Genomic DNA, 22,946 nt, shown 5'->3' with positions numbered 1-22,946 from the left:
AAGAGTTGATATCTTCCAGGTTCACTTACTACCAAACAAATTATCAGCTGTCCTTCCCTTTGACCCAGAATTAGATTTTGTTTTTTCCTTATATGTGTTAAGGACACATGTTTTTTGTATCAAGCTGTTACTGTTAGAGATTAGAAGTTTACAAAGTGTTCCTTGCAGTTTACATGGCCTTCAATTCAAGGCCTATTCTCCAAAAATCCTGTACTATTTAGAGGCTCATACACAAATATCTCTGACTTTAAGCCAACACAACCATCCTTCCAAATAAGGTCAGCCCTACACATTTTTCCCATCACTTATCCAAGTCAACCATTGTTAATCCATCATATCTTTTTGATCAACAATGACCAGTCTCCCTTCTTTGCATCCCATGGGGATGAGTCCCCATCCTGCTGTTCTTCCTGAAAAGCATCTGTTCCTAGACCTGAAGAAATCCACCATCTTCTAATTTGTATCTCCTCTTTTTATCCAAACCACCAGTTTTTACCATCACCCTGGTCCAAGGGTTTCAGAATTCACATTTGTCCCCTGGCCAGCCCTGTGCCACCAGCTGTTCTGAGCTGCTCTATCATTCCCTTCCTCAGGGTCACCTTTTGCTTTGATGCCAGCAGCAATGATCCCACCTCACATCCTGTTCCTCAGGCACCATCCTCACCTCATTCCCTCTCCTATTTTCAGTTCCTAGCATGAGGAGTATAAATACACACAAGCAGCATGTGCTCAAAGGGTAGAGGTTCTTTAGAGCAGAGATAATAATTTGATACTTTTTTTTTGGGATGTACATTTCTACTGCTGTATCATCAGCAAATGACATTTATTAGAATGACCAAATTTCAGCAGCTGTAGGGAAACAAAGCATTTGACTGTAGCTGAGAGGAATGTTTAACCACAGGAAGTTCACTATTTATCTCTCACTATAAACATCCTCTGCTGGCTCCCCAAACAACTTTCACTAGGGCCTACCCAGCTATTTGTTTTTTATGTCCATGTTTACAGCCCTCTGCTTGATTCAGAGGTTACAGCAATCTGAACATCCAATGCCAAGAACAGCTTTCATTCAACCTATTCACAGACAAAACTCTTCACAGGTGACCACAAAAGGCAAGCCACAGCTATTAATACCAAGATGCAGTTGCAGTGCCCTCAGGTGTGACTCTGGAAGTCACCAGAACAGTCACCTTGTGTCACCAGCTGTAGAAGCTGCCTGCTCTGTAGGCTGCACACGGACACAGCTCCTCCTCAAAGACCTTGTACTGCACAGACTGAAAGAACTGGCTCTTCAAAGCCCTGTGACAGCTGAACCCTGGCACAGCTCAACACATTTCTTCTCCCCAGGACAACAGCAGTTGCTGCAACTTTTAGAAAATCACACTAAAACCAGCTAATGCTGGTCAGTCCTTCTGTAGACAAACCTGCTGAGGCCTCAACTGGAAGTGTGTACAGTTCTGCTCACCCACCTTCTAGAAGGATGAAGACTAAAGGTAGTGCAGACAAAGCTCAGCAGCACGAAGCAAAAAATTAGAAAAGAAAAAAACACCAACCAAAGAGACTGAAAGAGTTCATCTTGTTTAGCCAAGAAACTCAACACAGAGTGACTAACTTCAATTTTCCCACTGCAAAGCTACACTTGAGGACAAAAGCACTTCCACTTTGAGCTGGTATTTTTGGAACAGCATCACCTGCCACAGTTACCTGAAGCAGCACAGAACCAGAACTGGTCAGCCCAACACAGCCCAAGGTGACCCATCCAGGCAGTCCATCCTGCCAGCTGCAGCACCCACAGGTGACACTGCCTCACCAGAGCACAGGGCAACACAGGACATGTAGAAATCCCAGGGAAAAGGACTCTGCAACTCCCCTGCATGGGAAAAATTATGAAGCGTTCTCAGTTTGCTGACACAAGATAGAAGGTTTTATCAAGGAAGAGTAACTTCTACTCCTACTCCCTTCCAGGCTGTTTATAATTCTTATGTATCACAAATGACTGCAGACTTTTTATGGGTAGGGCTGCAAAAGGATTTTTTTAAAAATCTCTTTTTCTAGCATTTTTTTTAATTTATAAAGGGTCTTAGGCATTAAACTTACAGAGTCCTACAGAAAACCCCACTGGCATGTGAAATATTTTTAAATTTATAATCAAGTGAAGCTAAATAATTCTGCTAAGAAGACAATGTACATCATCAAATTACACATGACTCATATGCAATTTTGTTCTTGGGTTTGGGGGTTTTTTGTAAAACAGTATCTGTGTCAGAGCTATAACAGATATTATTCTGTTTGGAAAAGAGATGCCACATTAAGGCTAAAATGAAGCAGTCTTCTTAGCATGTTTATAAAGCATTTATACACATTTTCTGACCCTCTTCCTATTTCAGCATTCATCTCACTCTGCCATGGCTCAGATGCTGCAGTAATTCAGCTCCTACAGAAACACACTCCTGCCTGCTTGCCCAGCACACAACAAGAGAGTTAGGGGTGCTTTGGGGTTTTTGGGGGGTTTGGTTTCCTCTTTCAGCAAGGGCTGGACCAAAGCATGAACAGAGAGCCAAGGCTGCAGCCCATGGACTCCTGCCACACCGGCAGAGCCTCAGCTCTGTCAGCACAGCCTCTTTGCATGACAAACACAAACAATTCCACACGACAAAGCCCCTTTTGTCTGCAAAACTGCCGTGTACCGGACCTCCGTTACTTAAGTAAGGGGGGAAATGAGACGAAGAAGGGGTAAAAAACAGCCTGTGAGGCAAAGTTTGTTAATGAACTATGGTTTACAAACGCCGCAGCCAAAGTCTCAGGAGGCTGATGACTTGGCTGGCTGCACCTCAAAATATGGGAAGTCATTAACTCATGGAACAGATGGGCTGATATAGCATTGGCCTTAAAGGAAAAAAAAAAATACAAAGGATCACAACAACCAAAACAAGAACACTGTGACATCTTCAGGCCTCTCTCCAAGACGAATATACTGAACACAAACGCTCCCTGACACCAGCGCGTCTAACAAATAAAAAACCCAAACAAACCCGCAAAAACACCAACAAAAGCAACCAGCAAACACATTCATCCCAGCTGAGCTTCCCTGCCTTCCGCTGGGCACGGAACCAGCAGCAGCAGCTCCGGGGCCCGCCGCCCCGCAGTGACCGACCCCAGGCGCCGGGGCTCGGCTCCGTCCCCCCCGCGGCCGGCCCGGCCCGCTCACCGCCGCGCTGCGCGCTGTGCCCCGCGGGCAGCCCGTTGTCGTAGGGCTCCCATGTCTTCTGCAGCGGGTTCTGCGTGAGCTCCCGAGCCGCCGGAGCCGCCGCCATCCTCGGCCGCTCCCGGCTCCCACCGCTGCGGCGGCGGGCGGGGCGCGGCGGGGCCGCCCCCGGGGCAGGGCCGGCCCGGAGGCCGCAGCCCCACCGCGCCCCGGGCTCGGGAACGCCGCCCCGGGAGCACCGCGGGAAGGGCCCGGCCCCGGTGAGGGCCGTGCTGCGAACAGGTGACTGCGCTCGGTGCTGCTGCGGGAACACCGCGCTGCTGCTGAAAAACCTTTTTTTTTTTTTTTTTTTTTTAACCCAACCTAAAGCCTAAATATAGAACGCCCAGGGAGTGTGCAGTGTGTTTCAAGCCATGCATTCAGTGAGACATTTTTCCAATTAAACTGTTTTGGCCTGAAGGTTAAATTAATAGCGATGCAGAAAAACATAAACCATAGGTTTCCTGCATCCCATTTGGCTCCCCCCAAAATAAGCTGTTAACAAACGGCCCTGGGAAGCTGCAGGGGCAGCACTGGTTTGACTAATCATGACACCCAGCTGTCGCCTTTACCCATCACCTTTATCAGCTTTACAGCCTGGGGAAACCCACCTCATTGACTGACCTGAGCTAAGCCCTAAAAAAGCTCAATATTTCACATATATTCACCTCTCTATATTTTATTTACAGAAAACTTTATTTACAGAAAATATTCTATTTACAGGCAATAAACGCAACACAATGAAAATACGGTAGTGAAGTGCAGTAGACACTTTCATTATTAATCACTCTATTATTATGACACTGGCCTAAACACAAGTGAAGGCCAGTATACATGCTTTCTTTTTTAATACTAACCATGCTCTGATCACCTGAGGATTATTTTTAGTCTTTCTGTTCCACTACAAGTTAAAATGTACCTTTCTAAACAACAAAAAAATCAGCTCTCAGAGACATTTGGCAAGACACCTCTGGGAAAGTTAGTACTGTTTCTCCAGACCCAGGTTTGCTTCACTTGCTTTTCCATTTCCTTCTCTCCAAAACCAATGACACTTTTCCTCTGTAGGTGCCCCACCCTTTATTTTTATCCAAGATTTTTTCACGATTTTGTTTTGAGTCAATAGCTGGCATGGGGAGGGACAGAGGGGCTACACGAGTTTCATTGCAAGGGTGAGAAAACTAGAGGGAGAGAGGGAGGTTTTGAATGCTTAAAATCTTCCTGGTTTCTTCTGTCAGCTGTGTGTTTAGTTCCAGCAGTTGCCCAAGAGGTCTGAGCAGGAACTGCTCAATCTGTGTGCCAGGTTTATCCCAGAATTCTGTCTCCTGTGCACACAGGGAATGTTGCAACACACAGGACACGGTCTCCAGGCTAGAGTCCAGCAGCTGGACATCCCCACCTTGCCCTCTTGTGATCACAGCAAGGCCAACACCAAGATCCTGCAGCTTCCCTAACAATGCCTCCAGTAAAGCCAGGAGAGCCCACCACAGGTGTAATATTAACAGAAATGAGAGATGAATAGGAACGCATTTATAAACCCCACTTCTCAGGTTTGTTTTACCTACATTAAGTAGAAAACCTACTAAATCCTTCCAGCCTCTAGAAATAAAGTTTGTACTTCCCTTCTGCAAATCCACCCCCTGCACAAGAACTGGAAGCCCAGTCACACACCTGCCTCGAGCCAAGAACACTGACCTGATATTGTTCATACAACAATAGCATTTTTCAGAAGCCTGTGGGGTGAACGACCACATTTGTATGTCTCATCCTCAAAGCACCAGGCACAGAGCCAGTTCATTAATTCCGTTCTGCTCAGGCAGATTCAAACCAGTGGCACCTGCACAAAACTTCAGTTAAGGGTTTGTCCAGGTGTCTGTAATAACATCAGAGGTGTTCAGAGACACCTGCTAGCCTTTGTTTTTGTGAGGCAGAGAGTTCAGCTCGGTTGATAACAAGCTTATGTGATTATGTTGTGTTCAAGGGTTAGCTGATTTGTGGTTTGTTTTTAAACCTCAGTGCAGTAATGACAGACAAAGCAAATACAGGTATCTTGTGCTACTCCTGAGGTCTCCTTTCAAAACACGGTTTACAAGGGCACTACATTCATTTCCTGGGAAAAGACAGAACAAGTGTTGCCTGCTGGATTCCCAATAAATGACAGAGATCACCTTCTGCACAATCTCATTGTCATCAGTATAATGCAAAGGCTGGAGGAGCAGAGCTGATGCCTGCAGGTGAAGAGCTTTGTTTGCTACAGAGAAACCACGAACAAGCCTTTACTCCTGGGAAGGCTTTTACACAAAGCATCTGCTCTCAGGGCCATGGTGAGCAGAGAGCTCACCTGAGAAACCACCTCTCTCCAGAGGAAAAACATCAAGGGGAAAGGCAGGCTTGGAAAATGAGCTGCAGCATGGAAATAACGTGCTTGAGCCAAGTGACAAAGTTACACTCGCTCTCTGGAAACAACTGACTGACACAACAGGAAATGCAGGGTTTAATGCCTACAGCCAATGGTAATTATTTAGAGACAGGGAGAAATAAAAGAGACTGAACCAAGGTTTCAGCTTGATCCTACAGAAACCCAACCTGTATCTGCGAACACACTGTACCATATGGCAGCCAGATAATCCAAGTTTCACAATACGTGCAAGTAACTTCCACATACCTCATTTCCCTAGTAAAGGCATCACTTTTTAGCCTGCCAGCCCATAAAACATCCATAAACCACACAACATCTCTTCCTCCTGTCCTTCCACCATCTCTCTGGCAGCACACACTTGGAAGGTGGAAAGAAATTTTCCAGACTGTGAGGTGCCCACATCCTCAGCGCCCCGAGCACACACAGCTCCCCACAAACCCACCCCAGCCCTTGTGCACCGCAGGGCATCCGAGCGAGAGCCGAGAGGGATCTGCGGCACGACAACGAGACATGGGCACAGCCAGCGGTGAGTAAGGGGGTGCTGGAGGCTCCGGCAGCTCTGCCGCACCGCCCGGGGACACCATAGAGACATCCTGGGCACATCCCAGGGGCACCGGGCACATCCCGGGCACATCCTGGGCACATCCCGGGGGCACCGGGCACATCCCGGGGGCACCTCAGGCTCCCGCGGGTGCTGGCACCGCCCGCGCCGCCAGGCGGCGCCCTGGCCCCTCCGCGGGCACTGCGCGGGCGCCCCCTGGTGGCTGCGGCGGGCAAAGGCACCGCCCCGACAGAGCGGGGACGGACGGACCGACGGACACACGGCCGCGGGGACCGACGGACGGACACAGCGCTGGCCATCCCCGTGCTGAGAGCTGCGCTAAGCCCCCGGGCCGCCCGTGCCCAGGCAGTTCTCCTGGGAACAGGAATTCCCTGCCACCCGTCAGAAAGGCAATGTCGCAGCCAAGTGACACCGGGATGGCCGTGCCAGGGGACAGCAACGCTCCGCAGAACTAAAATCCAGCAGGACTTGGCTTTTAAGCGTACGTGGTAGAGTCAGAGGTTACAGAAAGCTACAGGGAAGGAAAGCCCATCTACCGGCCTGAGTTATTTCTTAACCCAAATGAAAAAAAATATTGGGAAGAGTGAGCCCACACTCAGAACTAAATATCCACATTTCTTTCTAGACATTCAACACCAATCAATTATATTTCATCATTAATCTGTTACTTCAATTTCTCTAAAGTAACTCTCCTTCCCGTAAGTCATGGGATATACTTTGCAGTCCCACGTTCTCCTACCCATTTGACAATACCCACAGTCCCTGACCTCTACACACACAGGTGGCAATAATCAGCTGGGAAAAACCTAAATCCAAACCCTCTCTATTGCAAGTGGCAGGTTTCTGCTCCAGCTCAAAGTGACAAACAGGAACCAGTTTAAATTATCCCATCTTAAGACTGGCATCTGCATTTTCTACATCTGGCAAGAGTGAGAAGGGGACAGATCAGAGTTTAAGTTCTTATCCCCATTTAAGAGGGTGCAAAGACAGGGCTGTGGGGCTCCCCACTTACAAGTACTCAAAAAAACATCACCCCTAGCACAGCACCAGTTTTGTTTCAGCACAAACTGGGGAGGAACACAGACCCTGCAAGAATCATTACACATGGCTGTTATTCAAAAAACACAGACACACACCTGCACAGCCTTCAGCCACACACATATCTTACACATCCAGCTCTGACACCCATCCAAAGCTCCCCAGTTTCACATGGATGGCTGGCTCTGACCAGCTAACAGGCTGCTACACTGCATCACAGTGTTTGTATAAAGGAGACAGGATAATTCCTGTTGAACTTGGAATTTATTTTCTCTTTCAATTAAAAAAAAAAAAAAGCAAAACAACAACCCCCAAAAAAACAACCAAAAAAAAAAAAACCCACCAAAAAAAAAAGAAACCAAGCAAAAAGATTTCAAATGTACCTTCAGCAGGCTGGTGGCAGTCCTTCATTGGCCAAAATCTATGCAGCTGGAAGCATCACCCCAGGACAGCAGCTATCTAATTTATACCAGGCTGTTACCACACTGCAAGCCAATGAGAGGAGTCAGTGACCACACACACAACTATGCTTCACCCTTTCTGCTCACAAGTAACAACAGTCCAGCATTTCAAAACTGGGTTTCAGATGGAATGGGAGAGATCTCTCCCCACTCAGCTGATGTGAGGAACATTGCTGATGGGTTTTTTAAACCAAGTATTTGTTGGGGTGCTCTTACATGGTGAAAACACTGGTAAATGCCCCCAGTTTCTGCCCTAATGACCAAACCTACTGCAGAGCAGCTGGGACACTTGGCCTGTTCTGTCACATCCCTCATTACAGCAGGACCTCAGCAGGGAACAGACTGCTCTCTCCCCCAGGTAATTCCCATATTCCTGAAGTGCAGATCAAGCCTGGCAGGTTTTCCCTCCCTGTGCAAGTCCCTAACAGGCTGCCTAGAACACAGTGCCTCCTGCTCAGTGTGCTGTGGCCTCTGTAAGGCAGGCACTAACCCAGGCTCACCATTCCCTGGGAAGCCCAGAGCTGGAGGAGGCTGCAGCACACAAAGCGCCTCTCTCCCTCCCTGGGCTGCTCCTGAGCTCCTGGGTGATGACACAGAGCATGCCCTGGGAACAGTCATCCTCCACAAGAGATGCCCCAGCAGCTGAAAGCTCCTCAGAGAGCAGAGCACAGAGCACAGAGCCAGCTCCCTCCATCCAGAGCTGAGCAAGCACAGTGAGCCATGCAGGCAGAGAGGCGCAGGGCTGGCTTAGCAGAGTGACACACAGTGACTCACACCTCCTCAGCTCAGCCTCTCAGGACATTTTCTGACATCAGCTTCTTACATGAAGTCTTCCCATCTCACCAAGGCCACCTGTGGTTCCTTCCTCAACCCCAAGTGCCATCCTCCTATTTGTTTCCCCACAGTCTAATGTCCCAGGAGGCAACCCAGCCAAAATAACAAATAGCCCACTAAGGCCCCAAAAATGCCAAGCATCCCACGTGACAGGTTCAGCAGGTTCCCCAGACCATCTCCACAGGCCCTTCCATCTGGGGCTTGATTCCAAACAAACTGAAATCACAAGGGGTAGGCCTTGTGATACATGGCCCTAGCACTTCCTTCTTTTCTTCTGAGCAACCAGTAAGTTTTATTAGTGGCACCATCCACTCCATATCTTATTTCCTATCACTGCCTAAAGGAAAAATGTTCCAATTGTCTTGGAGTAGACTGCTACCCCAAAGACAAGCAAAAAACCACTAAAAATTCAGAAGTAAAACAAGAATCTGCCCTCAGCAAGACACACCTACAGAAATTATTTTGTAAGAGTTCATTTTACTACCAGACTTCATGGCTACAGATCAATCTCTCAAAGAGATTGGTAACAAATATCCAGATGTAATCATGCTTTAGATGAGAATAAGCTACTAATAAGGACAAGAAAAGTCTTCAGTGCTAACAGGGGAACAGATTTAAACAACCCCCAAGATCCCACACAGACAAAGCTACATAAATACAGATAGTAAAGAGATTCCTTGAGCTGAAACAAAATGTTCCTTAGCATAGATAAGGAAAATAATTCATCCAAACAGAAAATGTTTATGTCATGCAAATCAGCAAGAAAAGAAGCTCCTGCCTCTTCCAACAACCACCAACACATCTGATACAAGGGAAGATCTGACAGGGTTTGGGCCCTCAGAAGCCTCACACCACACTTACTTGGCTGGAGAGACAGATAATTCCCACAGCAATTTGCTTTTATGGCATTTTCCTCATTGTCTGCTGAAACATCACCAGAGCCATTCATGGTGCATGCAGAGCCCAGAGGCAGCAGAGCTGATGTGTGCAGGACTCCAGCACAGGTGTGCTTCCCAAACCACGAGCACCAGCACCAGGAAACAAGCACCAGCCACACAGAGGCTTTATTGCAAGAATTGTACCAATAAACCCTTGGGTGGCTCTCTGCAGAACCCACTCCTTGCACTGCAGGCACATGAACTTTATTAGGGGAGAGAGAGGTGATCAGCAGAACATCATCTCAGCAACACGTGGGCTGCACGAGAGCCCAGAGCAAACACTGAGCCTGACACACATTTTGTATTATAAAATAACACACACCTTGCAACACTCACTCTGCTCTTTGTTAGCTTCACGTGCACCATTCCTCAGGCACGGTCACTCAGAGTATTTCTAAGTGTATAAATGTTAGTCTAGATGTAAAATAAAATAATACACACCTTGCAACACTCACTGTGCTCTTTGTTAGCTTCACGTGAGCCATTCCTCCAGGCACGGTCACTCAGAGTATTTTCCTTATTTCTAAGTATATAAATATGTTAGTCTAGATGTTTATCACAGTTCAGAAGAAATAACTGATCTCTTTTAAATGTGGGAGAAATTTAATGTCTGGAGATAAACCCTTTTGATGAGATGCTGTTGTTTTCACACAAGGAAGTTTCCTGGGTTAAGCCTGGCATTAGGGGGAGATTTAAGGCTGGTCTGCATTAATTCTGTTTGTTAAATCTGAAGGACTAATCACTAAATCTTTACACCTTCAGTCCAGGCAGTCCTCTCCCATCTTTCTCTCTGAGACAACACCGAAATTATTTCCCTGAAAAACAGGCAAGATCCTCAAGTGGTGCTTCCAGGTATTGCTTAAAACTATTCCCATCATCACAAAGTTGAGCAACATTTTAAATCTTCCTGTTATGATGCAACATAAAGGAAAGATGGTATCCATTATTCATGTTTTCTGAGTGTTAAAAAGCCCTTTGTAGATAAACTCTCGCTGTATACCAAACTCCAAACCATTTACATGAGGGGGCCTGTGCTGGTAAGAAGTGCAGAAAGGGGACACCAAAACACAGAGCATTTGCACAAATTGCCTATTTACATTCACATGGCCAGAGGTGAAGTGCAAATCCCGTGTTTCCAGGATGGGAAGAGCACTGAGGAGAGCCATTCCTGCACCCTGCTCTGGCAGAACCTGATGTTGTTACTACAGCAACAGCACGGACACAGCCCTGCACGGGGGTGCACCTGTGCCACTGACACATTGTATGGAAAATCCTTTTGTTGGGATCTGTTCTCCTGAGAAGCTGAGAGGCTTCGGCTTCTCCATGTTTTGCTGCTTTGGAATGTGATCTGGAGAATTGTTTACCCAGCATGTGAATTGTTTTTACTGGATGACCAATGACAGCCATTTGTGTCGAGGCTGTGAGCAGCCACAAGATTTTATCATTCCTTTTCTTTCTATTCCTTGCTAGCCTTCTGATGAAATCCTTTCTTTTATTCTTTTAGTATAGTTTTAATATATCATTTTCTTTTAATATAATATATATCATAAAATAATAAATCAGCCTTCTGAAACATGGAGTCAAGATTCTCCTCTCTTCCCTGGTCCTGGGAGCCCTGTGAACAGCACCACACACCCTGGGACAGCCCCCACCTCCCTGCCAGGCTGACACAGAGCAGGTCACCCGAGTCACCTGAGAGCTGAGATTTAACCAGGAAAACAAGGGCTGGATTCATCTGTAGTGTCTGAAAGAGAAGGGAAAACAAGAACACACCTGCATCCAGGGGGATGTCTGCCTTTGTGCCTCCTGAATCTGCTTAAAAGCAGCCTGAGAGTGTCTCTGTTACCTCAGAGCTCTCTACTCCTTTTCAATCACCTTTTCAATTCTTTCTTTATTAGAAAACCTCCCCAGTTCTGAGCTGGAGTGTGCAGGTATGAGTAGTAATGTAATTAAAGGGAGCACAAGGAAGGGACTGACAGTTTTAAGTACAACAGACAGCCCTTATCCAGGCTGACAGGCTTATGAATTATGCTCAGCTACTTTTATATTAGATATTTGAACATTTCTGGTGTACACACATCGTCTCTCCTGTCACTCAGCTAGGATCCCATGAATCCCACTTGCTCATAACTGAAGGTCTAGGCTGCTAAGTAAAAAAATAAAAATTATAAAACAAGGGCAGCTGCCGTCTCAGGGTAGAACTAAAACACTTTACCCCACCTTTAAAACCAAATGCTATCAACTGACTTCAGAAGTACAATTCTACAAGAGCTGTCACTTCAAAGTAAAACATCTGTAACAACTTACTACATGAGTCAGGGGAGCTGTCTGATGAGATGAAAAAGGAGAATACACTGACAACAAAGAGTATACAAAACTTGCATGCAATTCAAATGCATGAAGCACACCAAAATAATTTTTAAAAAATCTTGAAGGCTTCAGGGCAGAGCTACCTATCAGATAGCAGCACTTTAAAAGACAAGAGATAAGAGAGCCTGGGAAGCACCACCCGGGGTTTGGGGTGTGAAATGCTGAATGACTGATGGGGAGCTCAGAGGGAAAATGGCAAGAAGGGAAACAGCCCTGGGCTGGGTGACAAAGCCTGGAGGTGCAGAGTGAATCCGTGAGTCAGCTGCACTTAATGGAAGCTGAGCCATGTGAAGGCCTGGAAAGGGCACAGGGGGACAAGAGCAAGACAAGGTCAAACCGTGGGAGGAGGAGGAAAAACTGGACCAGGAGGGGGAAGAACATCACCAAAGAAAGAACAGCAGAGCACTGGAAGCAGCAGAGACTGTGCAGAGAGGAACAAAACAGGGGAACATTTCAGTGACACAAATAACAGGTAAATAGAGAGAAGCACCCCAAGCAGCCCTGGGACAGCAGAGGCTGAGGGAAGGGAGGTACAACCTCACCTGGTGAGAGGGACTAGACTTCACTGAGAGCCAGAACAAATTTAAAAAGGGGGACAGGAGTTAAAGGTGCAGCAGAGAATAGTCCAGCCTACCTCAGAGGGCAGCCAGAGAAAAGCTCATGGCAATGGACACAAAGCAAAGAGAAAGGGGCCCAAAGTCCTCTCAGTTACACTTGGGTTCCTGCATGTCCCACAGCAACAGTAAAGCAGGTTTTGTGAAAGTAAGGAATAAATCTGTCTGGAAAGGCAGCATGGAAAACTGACACTGACACAAGGAGGAAAACAACTCACAGCATATGCGACGCCAGCTGCTGCTGCTGGGAATATTCCTCAGCTCTGTGAAAAAGGAGGGTATTCATCCAAATAAAAATACAGGCAAACCAGAGCAAAGCTTCCCAGAAGCTACCAGCGACAGGATTTATAATAAAAGCAAAAAATTCATCTTAATTTGGCAAGCTGCAATGAAGCCAGGTAGTCTAAAACAGCACTGAAGGGGAAAAAAATACAGGCCAGACACACAGATCTAAATCACAGTGAATCTCAGTATTCAGAGCCTCCGGGGCAGGTTTCTCATTTTCTGTGCGTTTTGCAAGTAGACCTAGATGGCCTATCAGCTTCCTGAGACTAACAGGATCAATGTGCAAATGAGGAAGCTTAATAAGAGTAATGAAATTATGACAGCCAAAATAATCAGATTTACAGAATGCAGGCAGGCTAAACAGCACAAATGCTACACATTAAACTCTTGCAAGGGGAAGCATTCACCAAGTGAGGCTCCAGCATAATTAGTAAAGAAGTCTTCTCTTTAAAACAAACAAAAAAAGCAGCCCACCTGAGTTCTCTTTATATTTTGAAAAAATAAGTTTGGTTCAGCACAAGTGTGTCCCTAGAGAAAATATTAAAAAATTGTTCAGGTGCACAGAAGCCATACTCCCTCACAAACAGCATATGGGACAGCCTTTGGCACCAGAACATGTAAAAACACATTCCAAAATCTAAATATCAGTTGAAAGCCAAGAAGGATACAAAAATAGAAAACAAAGCAAGGGAATCAGAAGCAAATGAGCAGAGCAGCCCCCACACTCACCACCCCCAGTGAAACAGCAGCTGCCCAGCACTGCTGGCTCCAGACACCCCAGCCTGGCTCAGTCTGTGCCTGAGGGTCCCCTCGGCACCAGGGACATCTGAACCTTCCTTCACACAGCACAGGGGTCTCAGAAACATTAGTGTTCCACATTTGAATGAAAACTGGCTAGCAGGGGTGAAGAGGTGCCCTACCAATGCTCTCAGGACACACAGGGCTTTGAGCTGGTCCCATCAGACCTGGCACTGACACCAGACGAGCCCAAATCCCTGCAAGGCTCAGCCTGGGGAAGAAAAATCAGTTAAAACCCAAAGACATAAATCTGTGGGAGATAGCTATTCCAGAGCTGCTTGGATTTTTAAGCTCCTCTACTCTAATCCCCAAATGGAGCATTTCTCAGGGAAAAAATAAAGAAGAATCTGAGAGATTGATCTCCCACCAAAAATGAGTAATGACTTCAGCAGTAACAGGGCTGCTCCCCTATCAGTCCACCTCTCACCAGGCATCTGACATTTTCTATTTGCAAGAGGTCATGAAGCCCTGAAATCTCCTCATTGTTTTGGGGAAACCAGTTTCACATGGGTAGCAAAAAAAAAAAACCAAAACCTTTTTTTTTTCCCTCCTTAATGCAGAAGGTAAATGCTGCACAGTCCGAGGATATCAACAGGGTTCCCATGAACAGCAAATGTCTCTTGTTATTTACCAACAACATCAATTAGATTTCCATGGATCTGTGACCATAAATGGAAACTTAAAAGGAAGGAAAAGCCAGCCTTAAATCCCAATTGTGCCCGTGGTCACTGGTCAGAAGCAGCTTCAGACCACTCATGGTGGTTGTGCTCCTTAACTCCAAAGAGGGGGTGCAGTCATATAATATATATAATATAGCTTTTAGCTATAATAAACCACCATAAATATTCTGTCTTTGCACATTTTGATTTAAACTATCCACTGGCAAACAGTACCTAACCCAGACATGAGGATTTCTTGCTAAACCTCCCTGTTTAGACACCTAAAACATGCAGGATCAGACAGACAGACAGACAGCTCACCAAGGCTGCTGCTGTGTGCCCATGGAGAAACCCCTCACAAGGGGACCCAGAGAAGCAGCACCACGAGGGCTTTCCCAGCCAGGCAGGCAGGAATAGCACACCCCAGCCCTTTTCAGGCACGTCCCAGCCATTTTCAGGCACGTCCCAGCCATTTTCAGGCACATCCCAGCCACTTTCAGGTGTCACTCTGGGGACAGGCACGGAGCCTGCAGCAGAGTGGGGCTGGTGGGGCTGCTGTGGCTCCTGCTCAGAGGAGAGCAGTGCCTGCAGGAGCCTGGGTCACACAGCTCCCCTGGCAGTGCCCAGGGCCACAGCTCAACGTGTGTGAAGCCAGCTCCACACTAAGACAGGGAGCCATGCAGAAACAGAAAGAAGTTTTTTAAAAATAACTACTCAGGAAGGAGTTTGGTTAGCTCTAGCTCAACTTCAGATCAAAAAGAGACAAGAACTCAAAACTCTTTATTCACCTTTTTTGTTTTTTATTTTTTCCTACGTTTTTCTACTTCTGCATGGCCTGTAAACAATACAGTAACATACTGAATCACCTTGAAGCTAATGCCATGCAGGCATTTCAGATATCCGAGTGCAGAAATTACAGCTTTAAATTCCATGTTCCAGTGTAGCAGGCACTTTATTTCTACAAGGGCACCCATGACAAATCCACCCCATTTTATTAATAAAACATTTGCAAAACATCCTTTTTTATCCATCACATGGATACAAGTCAGTTGCAATTAAGAGACTCGTCATTTGTGTTCATGGCAGCTCAGGGCTTCAGGATTAATTCCAGAATTAATTACTTCAGACCCTTACATGTGGCAGACACCAACACCCAGGAGAGCCCCTCATGCAGCAGCTTCTCAAATGAGAGATAAATTTGGCAGAATCAAAACACAACCCTAAAGGCACCTGAAACTGCACTGTTGTAATAGCACAGGTAAGCTGACCCATTTTACTCAAAAATCCCCAAGTATTTCTTCTCTTTGCACAGACACAAATTCACAGGCTCAGGACTTCAGAGTGATTTTGGAGAAGAGAAGGCTCTAATCACTCTTCAGAGTGATTTTGGAGACGAGAAGGGAGACATCAGAGCCCCTTCCAGTGCCTAAAGGGGCTCCAAGAGAGCTGCAGAGGGCCCTTGGACAAGGGCACGGAGTGGCAGGACAAGGGGGAACAGCTTTAAAATGCCAGAGGGCAGGGCCAGATGGGATATTAGGAATAAATTCTTCCCTGTGAACACAGTAGGCCCTGGCACAGGGTGCCCAGAGCAGCTGTGGCTGCCCCTGGATCCCTGGAATGCCCAAGGGTGGGTGGGATGGGACCTGGGCAGCCTGGGGGAGTGGAAGGTGTCCCTGCCCATGGCAGGGGGTGGCATGGGATGAACTTTAAGGTCCCTTCCAACCCAAACCATCCTGGGATTTAACTTCACCAGGTCAGCACCTCAGCAGGCAGCGGGTCCAGCACACCTGGAGATTAGGATTCATAATCAGTGAGGGATTACAGCACCTAGGGCCAGGTCCTGGCAGGCACCCAGGAACAAGCCTGGCTCAGAGGAACCCCAGCCCCACGCTGGAGCCTTGTCAGAGCTGCCCTTGCCCCTCTGCACGACCAAACCATGCCCAAAACCAACCCACCACTGCTGGAAATAACAACCTGTGTGCAGCAACACGGCACCCTCTCCTGCAGCCTGGTAAAAATCTAGTGAAATCAGGAGTCAACCTAAATTACTTAATTTTAGACACTGGAGAGCCCAACTAGACAGTCTAGGGAGTTTGGAGTTGATTATTCTCTTTTGCTGCCTTTTAGAATTTAATTACTTAACCTCTTACGGTCTCAGACACCACAAGCCAAGCACTCTGCCTGTGAGAAAAGGTTAACAGACTAATTATTTCTCTTATAATGGGCAAAAATGGCTTGTGGGGAAAACCAGCACAGACCCAAGGAACCCTGCACTTCTCAGGCTCACGGCTGGTGCCTCCTCACTTGTATTTTGACAATTTTTGCCCCTTCTATTGCACTGACTTTGTGGCTTTTCCCAAGGAGCCCCACCCAGGGTGTGGGGCCACAAGCTTACACCATATTCAACAACTTAAAGCAAACAAAAAAAGAGAAACAGAACAAAACAGATAGAGTGGGAAGGTGGGAATACTCCACCAGGTCATTTCTTTCAAATGTCAAAGCATTCCCCACATATGTGATCCTTTCCAGCACTTCAAGTCTAAGATTTATATTTATCTCAAGGGGAAATCTGTGGGCATAATACAGAGGTTAAGCCCAAGGAAACCATGCAAGTCCAGTGAGCCATTCAGAACACATCCATAGTGCCTCACCAGCAATTAAATACTGTCCACAAGTTGGATTTACCAAATCTCTTACTCATAAGAGTGAAGGAACATTGACGCAATCAAATTGAGAAAAATATTGTTGCAACCAGGCTGATTTTTTTTTTTAATTGGATGGATGATACATAAAAAAATGAAGTGTTACAATCACTCAATTCAACAACATCCTGCTATTGGTAAGGGTTATATTTATAAATCAGTACATTTTCATAACAAGATGTCCTATTTCATGGCAGATCCTTCCTTCGAATGACCTCAAGAAAGTTCTGAAACCAAATCCTCCCCAAAGTGCTCTCAGCTTTGGGTCCTCATCCTGCACAGCTATCCCTACATGAATGCTCTCATTAGATGATGCACTGATTTAAAAGGACTGGCATCTTATGTAAATGGATGTTATTGCCTTTAATTGCAGCCATAATTATGGGAGTGCCTCAGAACTGAGTGAGGTCACATTAAGCAAACTTATTGGAAACTTTGCAAACTGCTCTGCAACACACTGGACAAGGACCAGGAGTCCCACAACGGGCATTTACTCAGTCCCATCTTCACCTCTACACACAGCACTACAAAATATATATGGGATTGCTCCCAGTTATAGCTGGTCTAGTATGTTTTTGCCTCAAATGAACTTGTTTCTCTGGCATTTGCCAATAGAAAACGTTTAATTTAGAATTAACATCTTTAAAGATGGAAAAATCTTGGAGAGTCTTCAAGTTTCTTCAGTATTAACGTCTTGATTTTTCCTCCTCACATCTCAAAGAGCCACACGAGCACCAAGGGTCCTGCTACAGAGCCAACAAGGAGCCAGGTGTTGACAGGAGCAGCAAGGGCAGAAGGCAATTCCCCTGGCACAGCCACAGACCCCTGCTCATGGAAGACACCAGCACAAGCACTGTGGGAATGACCAAAGGGGCAGCCAAGGGATTTTCATTCAGCCACAAAGCAATGGCCATCAGCACGTTTCAACAGCTCAATGGGGGTCCCCTGCTAGTCCTGAGGTTCTGCAACCCCAGCCTCACTGAACCCCTTCTCCATGCCCTGGGGTGGAGTCAGGCAGGGAGGAAGCAGCAGCTGCCCACTGCAAGGCTGGCAGAAGCCAAGGGATGATGGCTGTAAACAAGAGCAAGCCTGTGACTCAGTGGGCAGAGCCACGGCCACTCTGCACCCAGTGACACCCAGCTTTGTGTGACACCGGGGTGCTGGTCCCGTTACCAAACCCGAGTACAGCACCCCCACTGCCACATCCACCCCTGCCCCATGGCACCCCCACTGCCACATCCACCCCTGCCCCCTGTCCTGCCCCACAGCACCCTCACTGCCACATCCACCCCTGCCCCATGGCACCCTCACTGCCACATCCACCCCTGCCTCCCCTCCTGCCCCACGGCAGCAGCACTGCCCGCTTCATCTTCCAGCATACCTAATACAATTTTCCTAGGAAGTGGGGAAATTATATCCAAACATAACCATGACTAAGGCCACGGGCAGAAGTTTTGGTGCACTTGCATCACAGCTGTCACCCTGTATTACACAAAGTACCTGACAAACACGCCAGACCTCGGGCCCCAGGGACAGCCAGCCCTTTCCAAGGAAGGGCCCAACGAGCCAGCAGCCAAACCTCACGAAGGCAGATAAAAAAAGGTGCAGATCGTGCGCTTTTTATGGAGTTGCCCTTAGGAATAAGGGAAGAAGAGCTAACCAGTTAGATCAGTATTTGCCAAAGCACCGCTTTTACACCGTTCCTCGGCAAATGGAGAGCAGCGAGGCTTGGAGGAGTGAGATGTAAACCCGCCTTCCTACAGACAGTTGGAAAAAAAAAAGTCCAGCACAGCACAGCAATCTCCAAAAATAACTCGGCGAGCAAACAGCTGCTGCTACACTACGATTCCCTCTTTGCACGCCACATCTCCCAACCCTTCCTTCACCCAGGGCTGCTCCGGCAGAAGCCGCAATTCCCATTTCCCACCGGCCGAGCTTTCCGAGATGCCGGGCACCCTCACTGCTCGGTGGAGCCGGGAGGGAAAATCCCGAGCAGGGCTCCAGGAAAACACCACCTTCAATACCACCTTCAACACCACCTTCAACACCACCTTCCCCGCTCTGCCGTGCCCTGACCGCGCGTGGGTCCCCCGCGGGTGGGAAGCCGGGGGCGGGAGGAGAGAAGCGGCGGGGCAGCCCCGCTCCCGGGGGTGTCCGGGGGTGTCCCGGGGGTGTCCCGGGGGTGTCCGGGGGTGTCCCGGGGGTGTCCGGGGGTCCTACCTCGGCAGCGCCGGCCCTGCGGGCAGCGGCCGCGGCGGCCCCACATGGGCGGCGGGCTGGGCTGGCTGCGGCGGAGGCGGGCTCGGAGCGCAGGGCCGCGGGGAGCCCCGCGGAGCCGCCCGCGGGTGTGCGCGCCCCGCGCGGGGCGGGGCGGAGGGACCGGCCCCGGGCAGCCCCCGCCCCGCCGGAGCCCCCGCTCCGCCCTCAGCCCGCGGGGCGCAGGAGGGGTTCGGGGAGCAGATCCCGCACCTCTGCGCGGGCACGGCCGCGGAACCCCCGCACCGCAACTCCGCACCGCACCACAACTCCGCACCGCTGCGCGCCCCATCGCCCGCTCCCCGCCGGGACCGCGGCCGTCCCCTCGCTGTTCGCTCCCCAGGGCTTCGTGTTTTGTTAACATGAGAAATTTAAAATAAACGAATAAATTAACGAGTAAAAATTAAGTGGACGTGAGGGAGGTGGGGCGGCTGTAGCCATTTTGGAGAGCTGGGTGTGAATGCAGCCCGGGGGCAGGAGCTGGGGGTCGGCAGTGGCCGCAGCGATGGGGCTCAGCTCAGCAGCGATGGGGCTCACAGCAATGGGGCTCGGATCAGCAGTGATGGGGCTCACAGCGATGGGGCTCACAGCGATGGGGCTCACAGCAATGGGGCTCAGCTCAGCAGCAATGGGGCTCAGTTCAGCAGCAGTGGGGCTCAGCAGCAATGGGGCTCACAGCGATGGGGCTCACAGCGATGGGGCTCAGCTCAGCAGCAGTGGGGCTCAGTTCAGCAGTGATGGGGCTCAGTTCAGCAGTGATGGGGCTCAGCTCAGCAGCAGTGGGGCTCAGCTCAGCAGCAGTGGGGCTCAGCTCAGCAGCGATGGGGCTCAGCTCACAGCAATGGGGCTCAGTTCAGCAGTGATGGGGCTCAGCTCAGCAGCGATGGGGCTCAGCTCAGCAGCAGTGGGGCTCAGCTCAGCAGCAGTGGGGCTCAGCTCAGCAGCCAGCCTTCGGCCAGGCTCAGCAGCACCCGCGCAGAGTCTCCGCGGAGCCAGCGCTGAGCCAGCCGAGCTCACCCCACCGATTGCAGGGCAGGGCAAGGCAGGGAGGGCAGCCAGGGCCGGGATGCTCCTCGCTGGGAGCCGGAGCGGGGCCGGTGAAGCCAGTCCGGGCACACACAGCCCCTACGTGCGCTCGGGGCACAGCCGCCCACCCGCTCCGGGCTGCAGGTTGCGCTGCCCTCGCATACAGCATCCCTGAGGACACGCACAGCATTGCTCCTGACACAAGCTTGAGATAATGACAACAATCCTCTAGGTCTTTATACCGTCCTTAGGGTGATACTGAAGTGCGTTTGTTATGTTGGTCAGGTTGGGACACGTTATTTTTGTGGCTGCCTTTCCTCACGGTTCTGTAATTTTGTTGGGCTGTCCCCCCGAGGCAGGCATGAACTCAGTGGGTGTGTGTAAAGCTCCAGGGCTGTTATCACACTGTTATTCTCTGGGGTGAGGAGCTGCAGAGGCAGCACTGAGCTCAGGAGAATTATCTGTGCCTTTGGCCTGCAGAGATAGGCACAAGTGCGGGCAGGGGGAAACTCCACTGCACAAGAGAGGGGGGCCAAACAGAACACGAAGGAAGGTTCAGGAAGCATCAGTCTAAATCCACTTACTAGTCAAAAAACAGTAATAATTCCCCTTTTAAGATGAAAATGGTCGACATAAGCAATGTAGTTAAGAGATTTTCTTGTTTGTTCTGCATAAAATTCACACGCAAATTTTCTTTACCGTGTCAGGATGTCTTTTCATTTACCTACACAGCTCCATCCTGCATCCCAAGTTGTCTCCAAGTGATACAGTTGTCTCAAGTTTACTTAGAGTAAGCTCTAAGTTTTCTGTCTGGGCAGCTGGTTTCAGACCCCCACTGGCAACATTAGCATTGTAACTATGTTGGCTCTGCTTGGGCATCACCTGACGCTTTAAAACTACAGTTAATAAAGAACAGCTTCTGAATTGCTTGTAGAAATTAAGCCACATGAAAGAGAGGGTGGTTTGTTGGTGTGGATTTTTTAGACAGGGAGAATTGCATGCTTATCTGCAGGTGATGATGCCTCCAGCAATGAGGAAACTCAGTGGCTGAGATCATAAGGATGTTTGGTATCCCTTCCTTCACGTGTCTGGGTGCTGACTCAGAGCTAGGACCGGGTTACTGTGGGCTGAGACCAGACCCCTGCTGCTTCTCCAATGCCAGGCTCTCACAGCTGAGGGCAAACACAAGAGAAGTGTATCACTGTTGCTTGCCATGCTGGGGAAAATTCCTTTTCTCTCAGGGAGTTCTCAAAGATGCAGCTCTTTGTGCAGCCCCTAGAGCTGAACGGCTCCTGGAGGTGCCTCAGTGCAGGTGCTGGCTCTGTGGAGGTGGAAGTCACCCGTGTCCCCCTTCTGGACAGTACTTAATCCTTATTAACTCTCCATGATTTCATCTGAAGTATTAATGACTAGTTTGCTTTATCTTCTAAGGAGCTCAAGTGACTTTACATAACTGTGGTCATTTCTACATCAGCAAGGTTTGTTGTCCACTGCAAAGAGCAGCAGTGAAGGAGGAGGATGATGTGGTGGGTACTCAGAGCCACCATGTCCCTGTGCTGTTCTGGAGCACTGGCACAGATGGCATAGCTCAAAAATGGGTTTAGTTAACTCTGCTTTTGGTCACTGACTGCTTCCAGCTTGAAGCAAAGGCCACTGGAGTTGTGTGAGAATTTCTCTAAAGTTCTGAGGCCTGGCATAGGAGAGAGGCCCTTTGTTTCATCTGCTCTCCCCGTGAAACATCTTTTAGTCACAGTTTCTGGGTTTAGTGAAACCTTATCCCTATGTTTTATTTAAAAAAAAAAAAAAAAAAAAAGTATTTTCTGCAGCTGGCATGAAGCAGCAGGTAGTGAGGCACAGCCAGAAATGGAGCTCAGGGGGCTGGGCACTGCAGCAGCTCACCCTCCCGTCCCTGGCTTAAAAACAAAGAAAATCCAACAAACCACGCATCTGCAAGGATTGCTGACTGCTTGGTGTTGTGGAAAGGTTCAGAGTGACCCCCCTGTCCTGCTGGGCAGGGAGATGTGGCTCAGTGTCAGCCAGGAGCCTCCTCTCCTCCTGGCAGAACAAAAGGTGCCGAGCAGCAGCAGGAGGCAGCTGTAACCCTGCCCTGCTGCTGGGCACAGCCTCAGGGGCACCACACTGCCCTTTCTGCTTTTTCTCCACTGCTTAACCATGGCTATCCTCCTCCACAGCATTTTTTTCCAAGGTGGGAAGGCACACCTTGGCCTTTGTGTGCAGCAGCTGCCCTCCACACAAGCTGCACTGCAGGGTCCTAACTGTGCAGAGGACTTCAGTGTTCTTAAAAGCAAAGTAGATTAAATCACTGATAAACCAGGGCAAGTATTAACAGCAAAACTTGCTAGAAATCTTGGGTTTTGCTCAAGATCTGTGTGGCCAACCACTGATGAGGTTGTTGAGATTTTGTTCAGATTGGTGAGGTGTAGTTAATCTGACAAGTGGAACTAGGAACAGATTCATAAGGGAAAAATAAATCTGATCATTTATTTGCATTTCGGAGAACTCAGCAGGAGAGAAGAGTGTTCAAGGTAAATACTCCCAGTTTCTGCCTGGGATGTTTGACCCTTGCTTGTGCTTGGATAAACTGAACAAGCAGGGTCATCCATTTGGAAAATGTTTGACTTAGTCCTGTGCCCTTTCTCAAAAATAGTTAAACTGGAAAAACTGCTGCACTTACAGGCCTCGGAAAATATTTTTCCCTACATGTGGCTTTGTGGTTTCAAAGAAC

General features: G+C 48.5%; 1 protein-coding gene across 2 annotated transcripts in view; it reads right to left on the bottom strand.

Moving 5' to 3' along the window:
* The window catches only part of LOC129124943 (6-phosphofructo-2-kinase/fructose-2,6-bisphosphatase 4), a 51,258-nt gene extending 31,965 nt beyond the window's left edge, over positions 1 to 19,293 (bottom strand). The window contains exon 1 of one of the 2 annotated variants that reach the window (XM_077184808.1): positions 19,139 to 19,293. In XM_077184808.1, coding sequence (XP_077040923.1) covers positions 19,139 to 19,184 — 46 coding nt within the window. In that variant the 5' untranslated portion in view covers positions 19,185 to 19,293. Of the gene's footprint in view, positions 1 to 3,205; positions 3,514 to 19,138 lie in introns of those variants that run through there. The other variant, XM_054640157.2, reaches the window with a different exon arrangement.
* Positions 19,294 to 22,946: the final 3,653 nt, after the last annotated feature.

Source organism: Agelaius phoeniceus, chromosome 11 (genome assembly GCF_051311805.1).
Source record: "Agelaius phoeniceus isolate bAgePho1 chromosome 11, bAgePho1.hap1, whole genome shotgun sequence".
Classification (NCBI taxonomy): Eukaryota; Metazoa; Chordata; class Aves; order Passeriformes; family Icteridae; genus Agelaius; species Agelaius phoeniceus.
The sequence above is the reverse complement of the archived record's forward strand: the minus strand, read 5'-3'. Positions and strand labels throughout refer to the sequence as shown.